Source organism: Salarias fasciatus, chromosome 13 (genome assembly GCF_902148845.1).
Source record: "Salarias fasciatus chromosome 13, fSalaFa1.1, whole genome shotgun sequence".
Lineage (NCBI taxonomy): Eukaryota > Metazoa > Chordata > Actinopteri > Blenniiformes > Blenniidae > Salarias > Salarias fasciatus.
In genome coordinates this window covers 14,338,778-14,362,407 of record NC_043757.1, presented here as the reverse complement: position 1 = coordinate 14,362,407, position 23,630 = coordinate 14,338,778, and the positions used below count along the sequence as shown (strand labels likewise).

At 40.1% G+C, this 23,630-nt stretch overlaps 1 protein-coding gene across 1 annotated transcript in view; it reads left to right on the top strand.

The window, feature by feature from the left end:
• The window catches only part of eys (eyes shut homolog), a 164,509-nt gene that overhangs the window by 65,193 nt on the left and 75,686 nt on the right, over window positions 1-23,630 (top strand). Inside the window, exons 25-30 of the mRNA XM_030106319.1 lie at window positions 9,097-9,193; window positions 9,701-9,808; window positions 11,129-11,274; window positions 18,195-18,366; window positions 18,716-18,794; window positions 19,190-19,389. Of these exons, the coding sequence (XP_029962179.1) occupies window positions 9,097-9,193; window positions 9,701-9,808; window positions 11,129-11,274; window positions 18,195-18,366; window positions 18,716-18,794; window positions 19,190-19,389 (802 nt within the window). The remainder of the gene's footprint in view (window positions 1-9,096; window positions 9,194-9,700; window positions 9,809-11,128; window positions 11,275-18,194; window positions 18,367-18,715; window positions 18,795-19,189; window positions 19,390-23,630) is intronic.

Sequence of the window (23,630 nt, the reverse complement as noted above, 5' to 3'; positions counted from 1 at the left end):
TGGATACCTTTTGAAGGCCCTTGCCCACTTTCTCCCAACCCATGGTTGCTGAATGCGCAGAGTTACAGCTGGAAAGACAGAGCTGCTATTGATCACACATTACCTTTATTTGTGTGATAACTTTCAGAAAATGATTACTTTGAACATATCGTCGGACAGTTTGTGATCAACCTTGAAAGCAGATCAGCAAACACCAAGCAGACAATTGCATGCAGATGACTTAATAAGTGATGTTCGCCAGTGGAACCTCCAGTTAGTTCTGACTCTGAATCTCTCTCACAAATGATGTTTCATTTGGTTTTGAAGACTTTTCTTCAAATAGCCTTTCTTTATTGAGCTTCAATGGCAAAAAGTCTTTGTGATACAGGAAAAGAACTTATATATCTATCGGATTATTGGGCATTTTGTTTAAAAGTGCACTCAAGTTTTGTTTGTGCAATAAAAAAGGAAGAGAAACTCGCTGGGCACTTGTGCATCCCAACAGACAGACTTCACACTCTCCATTGCCAGAAATATTTTTATCTAATGTGTTCACTCTGCAACAAAGTGGACAGATTCAAGATGCCAGGGAGGAAGAGCAGAGACTTTATATCATCTTATTTTGTAACTTATGGAAACTTGACGGTGTGGTTCAGTGCCGGACTCTCCCACGGCAGCTGGCAGGCGTCCAGCTGCTCAGAGTGCGTTGTGACACAGCCTTCCAGCAAAACAAAGGCTGGAGGTGTCTGATTTTATACCAACAACAGCTGGTGTAAAGATTTGACAGTCATTCTGCAGCACTCCTCCTGAAGCTGGAAGCTTTTATCATCAACTGTAAGCTCCTCTCGTCTCCCAGCCACGATTTTGCCCATTTACTGTGTTTACACCACTGGGCTGTTTACAAGATGAACAGGAAAGGCTTGCAGTTTATTTAACTGGATGTAAAGTAAAAGCTGGGATCCTTATTCTACCACAGCGGGACTCTCAGCTTCTTTAAATACTGCCCCCTTATTCAATATTCAAGTGTAAATGTACTGTTTGAACATGTTTTCACTCTGGTGGTTTCAGCATGTGTTAAAATTTCGATCACGTTCTCCTCTGCACAAACACTAGCAGCGACAAGACAGAAATGTGTGGCGCCTGCCACCCTTTCAGAAATCCAGTGTCTTGCCCAAGGACACGTTTCCATGTGGTCAGGTAGGGACTGGAATGAGACCACTGACCCTTCAATCAAAAGATCACCTGCAACGCCACCTGATCCACAACTGCTCAAAAGCACCCGAGAGAAAGAAACACTTTCGATTATATACAGCACTACAATCTGCGGCGGATATCGAGTGGTTTCCTTGGCTACGCGGGGACGCTCTGACCTTTGACATCCAACATGTGGACCAGTAAAGCTGTAAACACCGGTCCTTGAGGGCCGACCTCCCTCTGCTTCAGCTCACCTCAATGAATGAGTGCACCATATATTTGAACCTCTATTGATCTGAGAACGATGTCATGTCTTGACAAATATTTCAGAAGTTTTAGTGAATATCAAAACAATCCATCTTTGATTTGACTATATGTACTTCAGGGTCACCGATCACAGCTAGCAGGACATAAATCTACAATTTAGAATCATCAGTTAACCTCGCATGCAGGTTTTGAACTGTGAGGGGAAAAAATACATGCACGAGGAAAACAAGCAAGCCACAGGCTGGGCCTGTATTCAAACCCACAACCTTTTCTCTGAGGTGAGCACTAGGCATTGATCCACCCTGCAGCCCAGATCCAAACAATAGTTACTTAGAAAGTTTATGCACTGGTCTAGATTCCGAACAACTTTGTTACAAGAAATTGTGACCCCACTTCTTTGATGAACTCTGTGGAAAAACAAGAAAGACCACCTGTCTGAAATCAAAAGCCCACTCCCTGCACTCTCCCTCTGACTCACCACTGTACGCACACATGAATGACTTCTGCTGTCAATTTTGAAGACAAAAGGACAGTTGTGTCACATTCCTCACTGAGTCTTGCCTTTGTCACCAACAGTCCACACACCATCAGGGGGCTGAGCCGCCAGTCAGCTGGCAATCTCACAGAGCCAGCTTGACGACGCCCCGCCGTTCTCCCATAGAACCCACAGATCTGTGATCAGTGCAAAAAAAAAAAAAAAAAAACGTGGGATTTCATTTCATCAGCAGCAGCACCTGGATGCTGCACTTCTGCCCCATTCTTAGCAAATCATCTTGATTATGCTGCATTGCACAACCTCCCTTTATATATAAATCTGATTGTACCCAGTTCCCCTAAATGGATGGGTTCCTTCCATGCTGCTCTCTGATCCGTTTATATGCTCCTGCACTCAAGCTCTTGGCCTTAAGACATCACTACTGTTCTACTGTTGTTGGACTCTTTTTTTTTTTTGATAATGAAACTGTCAGTAGGTACAGTGAACATACATGTTTTTTTGTTTTTTTTTTTACCTGGACATGTCCGGGGGATCTGTTAAAACACCCTTTCACATCCATCTTTGGGTGTTTTTGTAGTATCTCCAAGAAGCCAGGTAGGATGTCCTATTTTCAGAATATGGCCGCTCTATTGATTGGTCCAAAACTGACCATCTTGTTGGTAGCAGATCCCAGTCCAACCTGCTCTCAGTCAGTGGTGTAGAGAACACATCCTAGGAATCATGATCACCTGAAGCTTGAAGCGGTAACAGAGCTTCTCTTTTCTTAATCAATAGAAGATCAACTTGCTAAAGCCAAGGATGGTGCACTTCTCGACCACCATCACTGAGTCTGTCCTACCCTCCTTTTTTACCATCTGGTGCCCCGCTGCCAGTGCCAAGGACAGGAGCAGACTGCAGGGTATCATTTTCACTGCTGAAAGCGTGATTGGCCGCAACCTGCTGTCCCTCCCGGACCTGTGTGCCTCCAGGACACTGAGCAAGAAAGATTGTGACTGGACCCTGCCAATCCGCTCATAAACTTCTTCAAAAACGCCCCTCCGGCAAAAGACTGAGGTTTATTTTGATCATACACTCAAGAGCCTTTTCCCCCTGACTGAAACTGGCCTCTTGTACAACACCCAGAACTCCTGTGATACTGAAACTACTCACCCTGTAAAATCTGTAGGCTTTATGTTGTGGCTTTTCTTTGAACAAGTGTTTAGACTTTGCACAGAATTGCTCTTTTAATGCCGGCTACCTTTCAACACTATAATCGCATGGAGAAAATAGTACTCATACTGTAAAATGCCCTTTATATGGCTCCACTTATTAGCCAGAACATTATGATCGCTGATTTGTGGAATGAGCAACACTGATTATTTATTTTTTTTATTTTGATAACTCTGAGTGACTTATATTAGGCCATCGATTTTCCCTCTCAAAATTGATATGGTAGAAGCAGCACTGAGCAAGTTTGGCATATGCCAAGCTGTGATGGCTAAATAATTGGGTCAGAATATTTCCAAACTGAGACTATTGAGGGGTTTCGCTGAACCGCAGTGGCCAGGATCTATCAAAAGTGGTGAACCACTGCCAGGGTCACGGGACGCCAACGCTCACACTTGCAGAGAGACGGCTAAAACGCAGGGTCCAATCCAACAAACAAGCTACTGTGGTTCAGATTGCTGCAGATTGTTCATGCAGGTATTTGATAGAAAGCTTTTAAAATGCACAGTTCATCACAATTTGTTGAATTAGAGGCTGCAAAAGAGGGACTGATGTTATTAGGAAGGTTGTCAAAATGTTATGGATGATTGTGGCCATCACTCTATTAGTGTAAGCACACGGTGTTATTTGCTGTGGAGGGAGGGAAGCGTTCCTCGCTCAGGTCTCTGTATCCCTCCTCTGCTGAATTATTTTTTATTGTCGAGGCAGACTGAATCTGTCCCCCTTTCCGAGTGATTGATAGAACTGCTAATCACATAAAACAGATTAAATAAAAGTATTTGTTGTGTAAATAAAGAAAACCTGGAAATGGTTTCAAAACAAGAGCAAAAAGTATATACTTAACAGCACCTTAAGACCTGCTCCAGTTAGAGGTGTTTGTTTATGGAGTCTTTGTGTGTGGACCACCACTGCTGCATCAGTTTCACCATTTCAACTTATCTTTATTAGAAACATTTTTACTCAGACACTGTGGGCAAATGTTTGTTTCTTCCCAAGGCACTCCCTGGGTTGCTGTATTTTTTTTCCTCACTGTGTACAGATGATTTATTTTTTACTCATATTTTCTGTCTTGACTTATGCGCCACTATACCAACATACATTTCTTGTACGTGAAAATTTACTTGGCAGCAGAAGTGATTATTTTTTCGAAAGTTCACAGCAAAGTCAGATTCACTTTTACTGAACAGAGCGGTGTGCAATTCTGGAGATACAGTGGCATAACACTGGCTATCTGGTGTATGTCCATTATTATAGCACATTTAATGGTGCTGTCTGTCTTTGGCGGAAACCTCCGACACAAGACACCTGCGCCCATGCTGCTATTTCTATTTCATCTTTCTTTTACAGCGTTTCATAGAGTTCTGGTTTTACAGCAAATATGATTTTCCAAATAGACAGGAGGGAAAGCTCATGGACGGTGTGTGTGTAGAGGGAGGGATTTCTTCCTGGTAAAATTATTATAAATGTTATAGTCAGCAGTTTAAAGCCTTAATGTGTTTCTGTCGAGGCTGGGATGGGATTGCAGTTCTGTGGCGCTTCGACTCTTTATAGTTTGTGGGACTTCTGGAGATTATTGCATACAACAGTCGAGCAAGCCATTGATGGGAACGTCAGGTTTTCGGAATATCACTTCATGTAAGACTAACCCATACATGCTGAGACAAACAGTAGCTGTGGGTAAATATATGCACACGACTGTGAGAAAGACGTAAGTGGCTTCATTTACACATAATGTATAAAAATAGACCTCGGTGTGTAACAGCTGTACGGTAAACAAATTTTAAATAAACTCGGTGTTTAATCATTTTATGCCTTCATTAGCAGTGCTGAGGAGGTGGTCCAGGTGTGAAGCAGTGGGGTAAATTTGCTGCAGTAGCTGTGTTTACGTGCAAAGAGCTTTCTATTCTTAACCCACTTATTCAAGTAACCCAGTTTTTGGTCTTTGCATGTGAAGGACTCACAAGCATGCTGTGCGTGTTGATTATGAAAAACACAGCAATGACGGTTACTAGGACAGGTTTGTCATTGCATTTGCATTCATCGTTAACTGACTTGATTTAGTCGTTGTTTGTTACACTGGAGGGATAATCTGTCTAAAGAAATCGCTTATGTATCATCTGTAATTTTTTTTAAGTTTGCAGACTTTTCGAAAGGTTAAACTTGTTTCACAAAATCAATTTTTTAATGCCGCTAATCCTTATATCCAACTTTATTTTACTTGCCTTAAGTGCTGCTGCATTTTGAGGCCACACATACAAATCATGTCCCTGGAACTTATAAGCAAAGCACGATTTTAGTTTCTTTTTTTTTTTTTGTTATTGTTGTTGTATAGCTGTAACAGGCTCATATTGCCTCATGCATTCATTCTGCTTTTGTTTGTCTTTGACTTTGTCACACCAGTAGATAAACATAGAAAACTAATGTCATGATTTTGTATATCTGACAAGTGTGCATGAGATTTGACAGCAGATATCTGGAAGAATAGATGAGTAGTACAATTAGGATCTTGATTTGATGCTAATTTTCCAACAAAGTCAGATTGACATTTCAATAATTCATATATCATTATTTCAATATCAAACGTGTTTTTGTTTTGTTGTTTTCCAGCACAACAACAAAATCTTAATCAAGTCGTGATCTGCATTGGTGTAATGTTATTCTTTATATCTCTGTTTTGGATTCTTTAAAGTGTGATATTCTCAAGCAAACTAAAGGTGTAGATGGTGAGGATGAAAAGAGGAACAGGGAGGGCCTGCAGGTTGCCAGTGTAGCAGAGGACATAAGAATCAGAGCATTCCCTCCCCTCAGAGACCTTTATATTGACTGAACACAAAAGAAGGGCTGTCGTCAATTAAATCTTAAGAGACCCCGCTCACCCCGGACATCACCATTTATCCCTGCTGCCCTCTGGAAATAGATTCTTTAAAATGGTCACAAACAGTCTAAAAATAAAGCATCTTGTCTATATAACGCACGCACAACCCGACAAGACTTGATGTGTAATAATTACCCAATCAATACGGTCTTTGTTTAACTCTTTATCTGTACGTAGTTTGAAGCTGGAGCTGCTTACTTTTGCTCATTTCTGAAACAATGAGAATTCATTGTTTTCTATTATATTCTAAATTGAAACACGTAAAGCCTAAACTCTTCAACGCCAGTTTTTCAGACATATTGCGCGATCTGAGTAACGCTCCATCAAACTGTCAGAAGACAACAGGCATAAATGTAGCGGTCCAAGTGGAACTCACACTCTGAGAATGAAGACATTCCTCGTATTACAATTGAGCCGTCAATCAAGGTTAGTTTTGCTATCCACTGGGGATTACCAACAATTCCATCTCCTCAGAGACATTTACTGGCAGCAGCCATGATCACGTACTGTAGTACGAACCCGATGATGGAATGACTGTGTGAGCACGCGCCTTGGGTATCTCTCCCTGTACTCTGTCAAAGAGAAAGCCTCCAGTCACTGCTTAGTGGCAGAAGATGCATTACATCGCGGTGACATTCGAAATAGTCCCCAAGGTGCCCCACCATTGCTTTGACTGACAGACCAGCTTGGGAAACCTGTGCCGTCCCATAATTCACCAGATACTGTGTGCTCGCTGTGGTCTCGTGGAGTCCCGCTCATTGCTACGTCCCCCGATGCACAGAGCTGTGTCACTGTCACCACTGGATGTTTTTTTTTCATCAGTGCCCTTCTCTTCTATGTGAACTCGCAGTTGAAAAACATGCTTATAATCACAGGTTTTGCAGTAATTCAGGTTCGTGCCGTCTGTCATCAACAAACGAATATCAAATTCACAAACTGTCCCATCGAGTCTGACAAGCAGTGCAATTAAATACAGTACACGAGAGCATTAGAGCTTAGTAATGATTTCAAGAAAACCGTTGAGCTGTTCCTCGGATTTTATAGCTCTCACATGTGAAAGACTTAACTGCACATGATTATTTCAATAAATTCATCATTGTTAATGCAAAAGCCTCTTTCAGCAGAGTTACTTGCATGAACCAAAATCCATTACAGTTGGACTGTGAGTCACTTTAATTTGAAGCAGCAGGAGGAACATAATGACAAAATGAAACAATAAGTGCACCAATACTCATTATAGGCTAGTTTTATTAACTCTTTGTTACACACTTGCATCGCCTTTAATCATGCGAGGCAGATGGTGCTCTGCAGGGGCATGGCAGTAGCAGTCTTTGTAAGTCTGAGCTCAAGAGTTTTTTTTATTTCTATGTTTGTTTATCGTCTTGAAATAGCAGAATGGTGCAAGAAAACTGTGGTTGTGCGTAATTGTTCATAATGCGACAACTGGAACAGCTGAAGCTGTCACGAAATGTTTGAGAATCAGTAGTGTGGAAGCAAATAATGAACGTGATGATTCAGAATGATAAGCCTGTAGATTTATTTTAGTTTACGAGTCAGTTCCACCTTTCAAACTGTCTGCTTTTGCTCGCGTGGTTTTCAGAGTTTGTGACACGGCTCTCCTGGGTGGCTCTGCAGGAAAACAGAAAAATCAACAAGAGAAATCCAGAGGGTCACAGTGATGCCAACTCCCAGTATCAGTTTTTCATGATGCTGGGAGGAGGTAAATCTTGACAACATCAACAAAAAAAAAAAAAAAAGAATAGAAAAATAAATAAATGGAGTGGAAATACTACTATTGACATATTTTTCTTTTCACATAATTAATTGTGAGTGTAAGAAAGATGAATTAATATCACAAAACAAGCATTTTTGCAAAATAACAGTAACGAGAATTATTAATAATATTATTACATGATATATTCAATTTAAAGCATCTAAAGAGACATGCTGTCTGTTACCCTTGGCCCTAAACAGCTGTTAACATTAATATTTTATAAAATGGAAAGTCAACTGTAATTTGTATTTGTAGTGTGCCTTCATTCTGTGATGGGATTGAACTTCTCGCACCTGTGTACCCTGGCACTGCAACAGTCTATTAAATCATCAGCTTATATTTGTGCTTAAATCACCCTTTATTTATTGAGTATATAAAAGTAAGAAAAGCAGCATTATACATAGAACATAGTAACATTCAGAGAAAGAAGGAAATACTTAACTCCCACACTTTCTCCTTCAGTTAATGACAACTTGCTTTACTTCAGTATGACACTAAAAAGACAAAAAAGTCACTTTATATGCTCCCGTTTTGCGATATTTATTCGGAAATTAAAAAAACACACACATTTCAAGGCATACCCATCCATCCATAAAAATACAGTAGAATCTGCAGAGGTGCTGTTGTTTTGAATTATGCATTTACTTTTCACAAAGAACTAGCGAGTGTAAATTCACATATTAGTATTTCATAATAAGCTGTATGTATGCATACATGCATAAAGCTTCACTCTTGAGTTGACTTCATCAGGAACAGTTGTTCGAAGAATCCTTGTTTATTTGTTTAGCAGACATCCATCTAATGTGCCGTGCTATAGCCAAACACAAGTGGAATACCTCCAGTAGGCACAATTATAGAGCCTGTCTTCAAATGTACAACAAAACATTCATGCTGATCTGCTTAGCCGTGCTGCCCCCCAACCCCCTAATGAACAAGGGCAACAGAGCTCTTGGGCTTAGCCTCCCCCCTCTTACCCTAACTTAACAAGATGTCCCCGTACTCGCTACCCTTCTCACTTGCACACACATACTGTATTTGCACGGTGGCACACACACACACACACACACTCCCAAACCCCAAACCACTAACCCTCAGACCAATCTGTCTGTGGCACTAAAGTATTATTAGACTTACACACTCTCAAAGGGGAAACAGTGAGTGCTGAGAGCTGGAAGATGAGATATGCTACAGGGGCTACTAGTTCCATTAAAATAGCATTCACTGGGGCCTTTGTTATCATCGGCCCCAACGCTTTCAGGATGTAGCCGGGTTTGCTGATCCATGACCATCTCATCTATCTTTTAGGATTTGAAGGAAGTTGGTGTGAAATTGACACCAATGAGTGTGGTTCAAATCCGTGCCAAAACCAGGGCAGCTGTGTGGACAGGGTCAACAGTTACAGGTAAGGAAAAAAAAAATGCAAACTACAATCAGCTTTTTTTGTCTTCAGAGGCAGAGAAAGGTCAAGATTATTAGTGATGAACTTTAAAATTGCATCGATTCAGAATATTGCGAACCTTTATCACTGTATGTGTTTCAGTTTTTCCAGCAGTTTGTACCGAGCTAAATTTAGTCATAACCTCACACCATCTCTGAAGAGGCAGCCGTAGAGCCTATTTCCAATCACTTTGAATTTTTACAAGCGTCTTGATTGTTTAAATCAACCGAATTGATTGCTCCGATATATTATGCATGAAGGCTTGAGGTCACTTTAGTCAAACAGTGTGAATCCAGGAATATGTTCCAGGTCAGGCAGTCAGACTGGATATGATGTGTAATTAATATCAGTAAATTTCTATGGATTTTGTTCTTCTGCATGTGCCCGCGGGAAACAGATTTTCTATTTTCCATCTAAGATAAAACATCAATATTAATGATTGATTTTTTTTTTTTTTTTTCCCTTTTCCAGCTGTGATTGTAAAATGGGATTTTCTGGCCTTCGCTGTGAGGAAGACATCAATGAGTGTGCCTCCAGCCCTTGCATCAACGCTGGCATTTGTCAGGACCTTGTGAACAGGTAGGCATGCATATATCATTTATTTGACTTTCACTGCACGTTTAAAAAAAAAAAAAAAAAAAAAAAAAAACTCACACATCTCAGCAAAGGCCAAGCAGAATGAAGTTCCTCACTTTGTTTTGAAAGGAGCGCAAACGGCTCGTTTCTCCCAAGACATCACAGGAGGTTGTGGTGTTGTGTTTCAAAAGTGCTCCGGTTTATATAACAAGCCGGTCTTCATCCTTGACACACATAAGCTGCTATTCTAAAGACAGAGAGCGAATTCAGCAGGAACGCATCATGTATCTAGATTGGGCTTTACTCCGCTGGTGCTTCTCTGCGCTGTGCTTAATGGGAGCCCCGGGGCTTCCAGGCTTAGTCGGACAGATGGGTAGAAAAGTCCCAGGGCCAATTTGAGTCCTAAATGGTTTGTCTCCAGTTTGTCTCCCGTCATGATTTCGCTCCCGTGCGACCTGGCCCGGCTCAGAGCGCTCCCCCTGATTGCACAGTCCAGGGAGTTCACATCAGGTGTGTTTTAACCTCTCTGCCCACCGCACGCCTCTGCCTACATCCCCCTGACCCAACAGGCCGAGCAAGTCCGCCTGCACCACGCCGATGAATCAGACTCTGCGGTCCGGTCGCCGCGCTGTCACTGTCTGTGTATATTTACACTGAAGTTTTCTTACGCTGCCGTGGGCTTGACCCCATAAAAGTGCACCGGCGAGATCAGGTCTGTCTCTTATCATCATCGGCCTTTTCAAACTCTCCAAAACAGGCTTCACAGCAGCGATGAGCCACTCGATAATAAATACCATTTAGCACATTTTAAAAGATTTAATATCAGTGAATGATGCTTGAGTTCAGCCTGGAGCCTGAAACCTTTCAAACACGATCACCGTCTCCTCCGAGGAGTGCGGTCAGGTGATATTAAGACCCACCGTCAACTGTAGAGAGGGATTTGAATTGAGTAAACCACATCATTGGACAGATTAGGCTCTTCCCTTTTGTAATAAATCATCAAACATAATTTGAAATAAGTTACACACTGGGAAACTTAATTGCTGTTGTGTGGTATAGTTAATTTTACTGTGAAGAGCTGCCGGTCAGTCGAAGAAATCGGCACCGCAGTTTGTCTCAGTGGCTTCGGACGACGAACACATACTGTTTTTAATTGGTTCTGCAAGCCTGTTGTGCATTTGTGACTGGAGAAAAGAAAGATTTATATTTCAAAGCTGCAAAAGGAATTAAATATGAGAGTGTGCTATTGCTATCTGACACATTGGTCTTCGCAGGATCTTCTCTGTGTTTCCGCATCATTAAGTGTTATCGCATCTTCCCTAGGTTCCACTGCGTTTGCCCTCCTGGTTATTTTGGAACGCGGTGTGACCTGGATGTGAATGAGTGTGAAGTTTCACCTTGCCTACACGAGGGCATCTGTATCAACACGCCCGGGGGCTTCGAGTGTGTCTGCCGTCCTGGATACTCAGGTAGCTCTTTTGCCCTCAAGTGACATGAAGATCAATATGAGAGTCTAAAAAGCTTATCATGACTGCAGCGGCTGCACGCTATTGAGGCAGCTCTGACACAGATCTGGCTTAGTGTAAAAAAAAAAAAAAAAAAAAAATGCTTCACAATGCCTGCTTTTAATTAGCCAGCCTGCCGGTGCGAGATACAGTGGCTGCTTTTCAGTAAAACTAACAAGAGATAAATTCATGTCACCTGTTTTATCTGATGAAAACCTCTGTGTCTGTTAGTTGCCTTTATTTCATTTCATCAGTCTCTTCGGTTTCAAAACGCCATTGTTGTTTTACTTCAATCCATTTGTCTTATTTTCCACCCAGACAGATATCGAACTATTTCAGTGGGTGTGTGTGCGCGTATGTGTCAGCACGTGAGTGTGTGTGTGTGTGTGTGTGTGTGTGTGTGAGTGAGTGTATGTGTGTATGTGCACCATCCAAAGCCGATTCCTGTCAGGTACTGGGAAGATTAATTTCATTTGTCTTCCACACTGTATCATCAATTTATCCTTCCCCATTTGAGCGAGGGGGGAAATCTCTGAGGTATTGCTACTCTGGAGAGCAGAACCTGACACGCATGGCCCAATTCCCACAGAAGCAGCTTTTATTATTAGGCCTACGCACAGCATAGTACAAGTCATTACTTTTTCTGTTGCTCTAAGCTCATCTGAGGAAACAGGGTTCCCCTAGAGAGCAAGTGGCCAGAGGATACAGTTTGGATTGGCTCAAACCAGCTAGAACTCATACGAAACATTTGCTCAAGTAACATGTGTAACGGCATCGCAACTTTTTACACGCAGGTCCATGCTGCTCCTGTAGCTCTCCTGTGTGCGCATTTTTTTTTACACCTTGTACGGTAATTTCTTCATCACAAGGTGATTCACGGGGTTTTTACAGTCTTATTAGATTTGATTGAAATGTGCCTCTACTTTACTGCATCATCTCTCCGTTCTCATCCGAGCAAAGATTGAGCTAAAATGACACTTTGTTCACACCTGCATCGCTCCCAATATCGAATTTTATTTTACTGTCATTTCCATAAATACGGTTCCCGCACATCTTTACACGAAAGTTATAAAAAAGTGGTCTAAAGAGTCTCATTTTGGAAGCGAGTAGAAATTTAGGAACACATTGGAGCTTTGAGGAATAATTGAAAAGAAGTTGGAAAATAGTTTACCCCACATTTTTGACAGCTTTCTTTACCTTTCCAAAAGTCTGTATGACCCACTTAGATTTTAAACTTTAACATTAAAACCAGGCTCTTTGGGGTGTTTTTTTTTTTTCTGTCTGGAAGCGTTCCTGATGTCTTACTGACTCAGCCAATGGTGTGTTTCGGCTGTTTCGCTTCACGTTAGTCACCTCTGACTCCAAATCACTTGTAATTACGCTTCACTGGCATGTATAGTATCATGCGTCAACAGAAACGGAAAGCAGTTGCGGCAGCGGCCGGGATCGTAGCAGTCAGATCATTACTTAGATCCAGAGGCTTTGCGATAACGCCTTATCTAACTGTACATGGCTGCTGTGTTTTCCGCTCAGGTCAGAAGTCATCGCGTGACATGATTAATCTGCATTCTTGTTCATATAAATCACAGTTTAAGTGCACTGTTGGTCACCTTCTGTTTTCTCTTCTTCACCCATCATTAGCGAGCGCGTTCCCCTGAGTGATAGATGGTACACTGCAATCAGCACAACGCTGCTGGTTTCCTCAGTCAGCACATTGTTGGATGATGATGTTCTGGCCCTTGCGATGCTGTTTGCTCTAAAAGCTTCAGCAAGTTCAATCTTTTGCTGTGGTAACAAGTTCACACAGCAAAAAAGATTGAACCAAACGCTGTTGTTATTTTTGTCTCCTCCGCTGAGCCGCTGCAGGGATGTGCAGCTTTAAAGATGTTGTGTATATGTGTGGATGCTGGTGGAGGAGCGTTTACAGTCTGCAGGTTTTCCTATTGAATCTATTATTTTGAGCTGTAAATCAGCTCAAATCAAAGTTCCTGCTGCTGTGAGAGCCACTGCATGCTCATTCATCTCTATTCACGTGTTTGACTTTATTGAAGTTTTACCCAGAGTCCACAAAGTATTTCAGCAAAATCATATTTCTTTAAAATGATTGGAAACAGTCAAAGCCCAGCAAGATTTATATGTTGTATCGCCAAAATTATCCTGTCATTAACCACAAATACGCTGTGTGTGGTGATATTTTGTGTTAGTTCAATATTAATATGACTTTTTTGATCATTGAACAATTCATTAGCTTTCTAATCTATTTTAAGGTGAGCAGAGCACTTAATAAATGAATGTACATCTTGATTAAACTCTGTTATCTGATTTTAATGACATCACCATTTACTGTGTGCAATGTAACTAATGTATTACATTGTTTAAACAATAGCTGGCAGGCAGGTTTGAAATTGTGTATTAATGTACTTTAGATAACTGAAAGGACATGATAACAGTTGTTTTATCGCTCCAACTTGCATTAATTGCAAATTCAGTTGTTCCGTCGGGTGAATTTTAACAAGCAGAACAGTCTTTAGTGTGATCCAAAAACATATTTGTTTTTTGTCTGAGCAAGCATGGGGAGCTTTTTCCTGGCTGTTTCAGTCCCGCAAGTTATTTGCTTGTTTAAGCAAACAACAATGCGCAATTAATTCTTCCAATGACCCACTTGAAATATTAGGACTACAGTGAGCCTCGCCATACTTTTGACCAAATCCAGCTCTATAGAGATAAGTCTGTTATTAAAAAAAAAACATAGTTTTGATAAACCAGTATTTCTGCTGTGCATTAGCTAAATTCTTGTCATTTGTTTCATTTTTACTGATAATGTTTTGAAATGATTCGAAGGGAAAGCCAAAATTTATGACCGGAAACACATGCAGTACAAAAAAAAAAAGTACTTTTAAGGGGATAAAAGATTTTTCTCATGACATTGCACTGAAGCTTTGTTTCCCTGTGTTTGCACTTCTGTATTACATGAACTGAAGAGTGGTTTTTATTCTTTTCCGATATGATTGTATTGAAGTTCACATTGTGCAGCATGTTTTTGTACTAAAGTGTTTCAGAGAAGAAAAAAAAACATTCTCTTTATATTCTTGAGATAAGATAATACAGTTTATTTACTCGCGTTTATCATGAAATACAGCAGGCAAAAAATAAAATCCTACCCTTCTTGTCTTTGTGTTTGTTTACATCAGCTCATTAATGAAAAGCTAACCAAAGGATGAATGATGGGTCAGTCTTTTTTCCTGTCCTGACTTTCAGTTTCGGGAAGCGGTGACAACAAAAATAAAAATTGAAAAAAATCCTGATTGCAGAATCATCCATTTGTTTAAGTTTATCTCCAGCAGCCTTTTGTCGATTTCTGTCATGCAGCAGATACTTTATATGAAACTGCTGTGAACATCATCAGTATGTTTTCCAACTTGTGTTCTCGTTTGTTGACAGGAGGGAGACTAATTTTGACAGTTTGTGTTATCTGGTGATTCCTCCGCAGCTTGAACTCTCTCCTCCCTTTCATTTCTTCTGTGATCTCTTTGCTATTTTTGTGAGTAAATAATGAATATTGTCAACACTCCGGCTCGAGCCGACTTAATCAGCGAATGCTCCGACTTGATTTGAAATGCGCCTGATTGACACAGATGATACAATTTTCCTTGTGGATGAGGGGCGGCTTCTCAGTGAGTCAGCACATTTGGCACAGCACTTTTTTTTTTTTTGGGAGATTGTGCTGCTATCATAGACCTGTTATTATAGTTGCAGCTGTAAGGATATACAGTACTTCTACAGCATGTGACACGCTTTTCCATTAGTTCAGTGTTGCACTTCACTGAGTGCTCTCAGGGCCAAGTATTGCTACAGAAAAACACACATTTTCACACTTGGCTTTGTTGTGGCACAAGGCCAAGCAAAAAGCTTTGGATTTTTTTTTTTTTCCTGCGGCTTTTAAGTTGCCAAACTTTAAGTTCTGCCTCCATTTCAACATGACAGGAGTGAATGGTGTGCGCGTGCGTGCGTGTGTGTGTGTGTGTGTGTGTGTGTGTGTGAGAGAAATGCTGGGCCTGTACTAAAACGATGTCCACATCTATATCAGTGATTTCTTTGCTGTACCTTTTTTCTTGTGCCCGTCAACAACTATTTTATAACTAATAACTTTATGACTATTTTATTTCCAGTAGATTTAGTCTCTCCATGTAAATAGTTATGTACAGTTTTTATTAAGAATAAAGCCTCAGTTCCCAATCATATGTTGTCATTTAAAATCCAAAGACCTTAAAACTAGTGATGCACCTATATCACTTTTATAAAACACAAGTATGTTTATTTGCTGAATTATGGGCTCACACACAATTCAATTGATTGGAGAAAAATAATATGATCAATCCTGATTCCATATCTCAGCCATTGCTTAGCAGTAATTTTAAAGTTTAAATTCTTCAGGCAGAATAAAAGTTTGGCAGTATGCTAAGCCCTTCCCTTCAGTTTTTGATCTGAAAATATCCATTACTGACATTTGCTTTCGGCTTATAATCTAACTTGCAGTCTCATTCAGCTTCGAAACTTTCATAACTCACAATTTACATATTTAAAACAACAACTGAGCTTCAAAACTTCAAACAGGAAATCGTATCTCTGTGGCCCAGTTGCTATTCTTGTTGAAGCTCAATCCCTCAAATAATAGTTTTAACTGACAAGAAACTAAATAAAGCTTTTGCATCATAATGGATGAAAGATCAAAGTGAATCATGAGACACAATTTAATCATTTTGAATCATGCATTTTTATTTTATTTTTATTTTTATTTTTTGCAAACCTATTTTATTGGAAGAAAAAAAAAGCAATATGTGCTCTACTGCTCTCCATCAAGGCAGAATAAGATCTGACCAAAGAGGTAAGTTGGCATGAAAAGGCAAAACTACTGAAGTCAGAGTGGCATAGAGAATGCTCATGTTTACCATCCCCGCCAACCTGTGATCATTCGATATCAAAGGTTACGAAAGAGACCAGAGAGGAAAAACATGTCACGCTGGCAAGACTTCTTTTTCTGAACTCACTGTGGTTGGATGAAAGTATTTTTTCCTCTTTAGGACTCCACAGATCTGCTCTACGTTTTGCTAAATGCAACATAGGTTTGTTTACTGATTTAAAAATCTGCACCAAATTATAATTAGCCTAAACAAAACTGAAGCAACATGATCAACATGTCACAGCAATTACAGACACAGCTTCATTCATTACCCGGATAGTTGGAAACAAAACACAGGCATCAGAAGGCCTATGACACACAAGTGTTAGTTGTTTTTATTTTTTATTTTTGGCAAAGAGAAGTAGAAGATTGTTTTTTACTTTTTATTTAATGAGAAAACATCTCAGAATTGGGCCAGAAGCCTCCCTTACTTGAGGCAGCACACAGTTGCTGATCTTCTTTTCTTTATATTTATCTTCAACCGTTTCTGTCTTTCTTTGACGACCTCCACAATGCCTTGACGAAATGTAATATGAATATACATATCTTTGATAACATAAAAGTATGATTTAGGTGTGATTCCAAAAATCTTTTATTTTTCTTCAGTTTCGTGCCAAGTCTACCTATTTCTTAAAAACAAAACAAACAAAAAAAAATTGCCTCAATAATTAAGCAAAGCCGAAAAACATTTTTTCCTGAGAACTTACCAATTGGTAAAGTATTTCTAATGTAAACAATCAGTTTCCACTGTTAAGGAAGTCAGCTGTTCAGCATTTCAAATCATTTTTTTCAGTGTTTGACTGATAAATTTTGTGAACTTTTGAAGCGTCGAGTTCAGCAGAATGAATGACTTGGAAGTGACTTTGATAGTATTTAATCCAACGACTTCTTACTGAAGTAAATCACTTCAGTTTTACATATTTTTCTTGTCAGAGTATTTATACCTAATATATATAGGACTCAGAGACCGAGTTCGAGATGAAAATTCACACATCAGTGAACCATTTTGATAATGAAATATACATATTATCAATGCAAATTAGCTGTTCAACATTAGAAGAGAAGGTTTTTCTTATTGTGCATAGACATACTTCACTCTGCTGCTCATCCCACAAATGCACCATTCAAAAAGAAAAATACACAGGCTTCTCAAAGGTTCAGTATCCATTACCAAGAAGCATTAAAGAAATAATCTAACAGATGTTAATTCACTTTCTTTTTGGGGATAGTTTATATGCTCATCTCATATATACAGAGTGGATGTAAATTAGTAGAATCACTAAGGTCAACAAAAGAAGTAAGTTTGAATGAAGAAACTTTGGCTTTATTCAGTTGGGTGTATCCACGTTCACACACATTATCATTTCATAGCCTGAGAGGAGTTCGTGATGTTGTGGTTACTGTCGGAGATCGAGTTATAGACTGAAGGAACCCGTTTTTGTACTTCATATTTTCACATCGCAGTAATATCAGCCTTGGTAGTTTCCACCCCTGTTGACCAAACTTAGCAAAATACTGGATGTCAAACACATCAAATGACGACCCAAAGGCATGTGCAATAGCGTCTGAGCAGTTCGGAGTGCTCCAGCGGCAGTGTTTCTGCATTATCAAAATTTGGCTTTAAAATGCCCTCATTGTTGTTCAGTTTACAAGGTTAGAGGAGGTGAGAGAGAGAAAAAAACTGAGCTCAGACTTGACAGAAGAATCAATGCACCTCTCCAAATATAAAGTCAATTGTCCGTATCCCTGACTGCCCTGCAGCTACACACCCCTCTGCTTTGTTTTAGGCGCTCGGTGTTTTGTGAGCAGTTTCATTTTTAAAGAGAAACATTCGTTTTTTGTTGTTATTGGTTTTTTTTTTTTTTTATTAAGGATCATATTTTATTACGTAATGTTTTTCTCAAAATCTGCTTCTTGTCCTCAGGACTGCGCTGTGAAGTTAACGTCGATGAGTGTGCTTCAAATCCATGCCAAAATGGTGGAAGATGTATTGATGCACTTAATCGATACCACTGCTTGTGTCCCGGTGGCTTCATCGGGCTTCGCTGCGAGACCAACATTGATGAATGCGCGTCGGCACCTTGTCTTCACGGGAGGTGAGGATTTCTCTCCGTCGTTTGAGTCAGAAACACAGCAAATGGTGCAGCGATGGCATGGAATCATTTTTAATTACGCCTCTTACTGGCACTGTGAGAGAAGACATACTGAAATGTCACATGTAAGGGACTAATGTGATGCACTTACAGGTTTTCTCAGTGGTGCCAAAATTATAGTAATTAATTCTGTGAAAGGTGAATTACTCAATGAGAAAACGTCTCTTTTTCTCTCTGGGAGGGTTCTGCATAAACAACCCTCAGTGAAAATACAGGTCTTTTCAGTCATTTCATGCAGCAGTATCATTTTGATGAATCAATCTCGACCCTGTCTGTTGTTTGCTTCTCTCAGATGTGAGGATGGAATATATTCATACAGCTGCCTTTGTGAACAGGGATGGACCGGCAGCAGATGTGAAACAAACATCGATGTAAGTTGAGCCAAATTTATGAAAACCGCCTGGTGGGTTTAACGAAAAACTCTGAAGGATTGTGCATCTTTCGCTGGCCTTTTGTATCATTAACTCTATTGACTTTTCTACAAGATAAGACAATTGAACTAGCAGGATCATGTAAGCATTGTGCAAATACCTGATTAAAAGAAATTGCTTTGTCTAATGCCGAATTGATTCAAACCACAGCTTTCGCACTTGACCCCAGAGATAATACATTGACTTGTTTTCAAGGTTTTCCTGCCAGCACTAATCTAAATTCATATTTTATTTTTTTCAGTGATGACAATGCACGTAACAGTGAACCTTTTGTGCTTTATTGTTTGTATAAAAATACTTGTTGAATGTGAATGCTTATGGCTTTTCATTTGCAGGATTGTGCTTCTAATCCCTGTTTGAACGGAGGCTCGTGTGTGGATCTGATTGATAAATACGCGTGCTTCTGCCAGGACGGCTACACGGGAAAAATGTGCGAGCACGACATAGATGTATGCAAGGACACCGGCTTCAATGTCTCATTGTGTTTCAATGGCGCGACCTGCGTCGACGGTGAGGGGTCAAACTTCACGTGCAGGTGAGTTTTTCTTTATTTTGACAGAATGACTGTCCTCGGAGCAAACGGAGCAACAGGCCCTGCTGAAATTTCACGTGTTGCACATATAAACTGTCGCAACCTGCACTGAACCCAACGCGGCCTCGCGTTCACTCACTGTTTGCTCCACACATCCAGTGAATGATAACTGACAGCATCACAATGATAACGCGGCACGACGGGCCTGGCGAGCTTCCTGTGGTTGTTTACATGAGGCTGCGCTAAAAAGAACAGTTTGACAGTGTGTTTAAGCTGCAGTGGTTAGCGTATCCCGCTAACCAGCTTAAAACATCCATCATCTTTTATACCGCTTTATGCAAGTTGAGGTCTCAGGAGGCTGGAGCAGATCCCAGCTCGCCACGAGGAAAGGCAGAGTTCACCCTGCACGGGTCACAGAGACAATCAACCTTAAACGCATGTTTTTCAAACTGTGGGAAGAAACGTAATTTAACCCATGCTCCTACAGGGAGGATTCAAGCTTCAAGCCAGGCCCGACTCAAACCTGATCGAAGGGATGAACACCAAATGTTTATTCCACTCAGGGAGAGAAAATTGCCCCGTTTACTTTACAACGTTTGACTGAAAACAAAACAAAAAAAAAAAAACCTCCAGTATTTGAAATGTCTCAGCGATCTCCGTCTCAGTTTAAACCACTTATCTGAAACGGTGCACTACGGCGGCAGTCAGTAGCTTTTCTGCACATGTGCAAGTAAATGAACAAAAATGATAATGGAGGAGTCTAGGGTGAGTTCTGCACTGCTCACTCTTTTCAATTTCACAAGATTTCTCCATCAGACTCTATATTATATATATATATATATAAATATATATATATATATATATATATATATATATATATATATATATATATATATATATATATATATATATATATATATATATATATACACATGTATGTATGTATAAGATATCATTTGGATCACATACAGGGATGTTTTTACAAGCAGCACAAACTTTGTGAGACTGCAGGACAAAGGAAGACGGTTTAAATGGGAATGAAGCGCTAACTACAGTGACTCTGCTGTTTCCATATGTACAGTGATGGTTATGGAAATGTCACCATCTGCACAACAAGCTTTCAGGACGACAGTGGTAGCCTAAAGGTTAGAGAAGCAGACTTGGGTTCAGCAGTTCCCAGGTTTGAATCCTGCTGCTCTCGGGTTGCTACTGTAGGTCCCTGAGCAGCTGTTACCTTAATGATGGCTACGACGGTTCAATTCAGAGAAGTACTTTCCCACTGTCATGTTTAAATCGCAGTAAAAGCTCCACGTAAAAGCCTAAATCTACACTTTTAATTCAGACTTTTTTCCACTTGACTTCTCATTGAAATAATGTCAGAGATGGCAGCATATGGAAGGACAGTCACATAAAATACTGAGTTCAACTGGTGAAGACAATAGCTATGTCGATAAATTGCACATAAAGAGTTTATGTGTTGCAATTGAAGTTTTTCTAATTATACATTTTTAATTTTTTTTAAGTCAGTATTTAAGTCTGCAGTTAAAGTTCAGCATCAATATTGCTGTATGACATTCTGCATGTCATTAGAGAGGGAACCGCTATTGTGAATGAAGCTGAGCAAACAGGCTGATCTGATTGAATTAGATTAAAATGTAATATTTCTAACTCCTGGTTATCGTAGTTGTCGCTACATAATTTTGCTCATTAAAAATACATCTTACCTCACACAAAGGTGCCGCAGTACATCTGTGCACTCACTCCGTACAGCAGCTATCCTCCAGGATGCTCGCAAGTGAATCATTACTTTTTAATTGCTGGCATGCTATCCCCTGAGTGATGAAGTGTATCTGAATACAAGGTGTATGTAGTAAGAGTGTGCCGAGTTGACACAGCAGCTCCCCGGATGCCTTACAGTTAATTACGTTGTCTAACCTTGTGCTGATGTGATCCTATATGCTCCGTGTCATGATTTATGTGACTATGATTACCACAACTCCAAATAGGTTGCAGCTCTTTGCAGTGTTATATATTGACGTGCTGAACTCTCCAGCGCTGCATTTTTCACGACGCTGCCTTCATGAAGCCTGTTTGTGTGGATACGCCGAAGAGGCAATATATGTTGTGCATTCACAAATAAACGTGCACAGGAGCAGAGCGGTATTACACACACACATAATGTCCTCCCGTGTCCCGCTGCGCTGTAGGATAATAGTGCATCGCGGGCAGTTTCTGCAAACACAGAATTGTTCTGCTGTATGAAAATTAGATTTTATATGAAATTACAATTTCTGAAATCTATTTTTTTCTACTGCTTGTTTTTTTTTTTTTTTTTTTTTTTTTTTTTACAGATTTAAGTGTATGAGTGAATTGAGAGTGACAATATTTTTGTTAGTAGTGTTTGAATGGACTCGTTATTTGGTGTTTGATGGTTATAACAAAAGAAAAATAAATTAATGCATCTTGTTCATTCAGGGATTTTTGAATCGGTGCCTGATTGAAAGTTCGTGCTTTTGGTGGAGCTTGATTGTCTTCGCACTACTCCGTGCTTTTCTTTTTCTAGGAGTATACATTGTTTTATATATAGTTAGGATTAAACATAATTCACAGCATACCTAGTTTATTCAAAGGATTCCTTTTGAACTACGTGCATGGATGAGCATGTGTGTGCGCGCGCCCTCGTTCTCTTTGTCTGCAGTTACTGAGTGAATAGCAGAGACCCAGATTTACTGATTCACTGTGAAAAGTTGTCACACTGTTTTAATTTCTGTGGCAAACGGCTATTATCTCACACATTCTACCTCTGATCTTAGACTGTGGCTTCACTTCAAAGAGGCGAGCATATTGTGTGCATCCACATATTTTGTTTTCCACTTGAATGGAGGGAGCCGGTCTGGTTCGTACACTGAATAATGGCCTAAAGCATAAAATATAAAGTCAGCCATGCGATAGTCTTTACTAAAGTAGCTCTGCTACGCGTGAAATCCAGACTGTTGTTTTATCTGCATGTTATGTGTAAAGTGGTACAAGTGGAACACATCAGTTGTGTGGAGGAAATCGTCTCAGGACCACTCAATCCTCGATTTTCTCTGTGATGGTGGTCACCCAAGAGGTCATGCGTGAAAGCCTTTGCTCGCCGTCTGTTGTTGGAGAGATTCATGATTAAATGGACGGTGCCTCACAGAAATGAGGTTTCCTCTCAAGTCAAATTCCCTGTGAAGGAATTTAAGCCTCAGAAACACAGATTGTTTTCGTAATCTGTTTTGTTATTGTTGTTTTTGCTTTTTCCACTGTTGTTCAGCATTTTTGACCTCTAGTGTTTTGACCTTACATGAGTTTGGGCAGATTCATCCTGGTCAGCAGATATTCTTATCACAGACTATTTATCTCGCTGGAAAACAGTTTTTAAACCATATGTTGTAATAAATCTGTAAACTTCAGTTGTACCCCTCTTTATACCTTGTCCTGTGTGTAAACACCCACTTAAATAATCTATTCCTCTATGCGTTTTAAGGACTGTTGAGTTGTTTACTCAGACAGGTATCAAATTTGCAAAGTGACAGCTAATTTTAGCAGCTTATGCATCATTTTTTTCTTATTTATTTTTTCAAGAACTAAATTAACAGTAATGAAGTAAGCACAAAGAGGGCTGTATTGATATTATAGTAATTGCACAGGTGCTAACAAGGCCTTTAGTTTGAGTGCAGCACTCGTGTTGACACAGGCCAACTGGCCATATAGTAATCTATTTATTCCCATTAAAATAATCTTTTTTTTTTCTTCTTCTTTGGATAATGCATCTGTTAAGGCTACAGGTTATTACTATGATGAGTGGAATTACATTTCATTATTGTTCTATTGTAGCGTCCTGGCTCCCTGCATAGGCAGATTATTAGACAATAGGCCCCTGGACACCTCTGGTCAGGGCTGGTGCATTAGACTCGCAGTCATCAGCACAAAATTTGCCTCAGCAGGATTTTCCTGCACACCTACACAAAAGCAGCGGCCATCGTCGGACTTTGGGGCTCTGTTATCAGCATGAGTGACAAAGTCTGTTTGACTGCATCCCGTTTCAACTGCTGCAACTTTGCACTACAGATTTGTCAACCTCGATGCTGTTCCTGCTGCAGGCTGGGATTCAAACCTGTTTATACCTGTTTATACCAGGCAGAAACTACAAGGCAAACATACACCTTCATGCTCAGTGAGAAATGTAAAAATTCTGACATGTGATGAATACATTT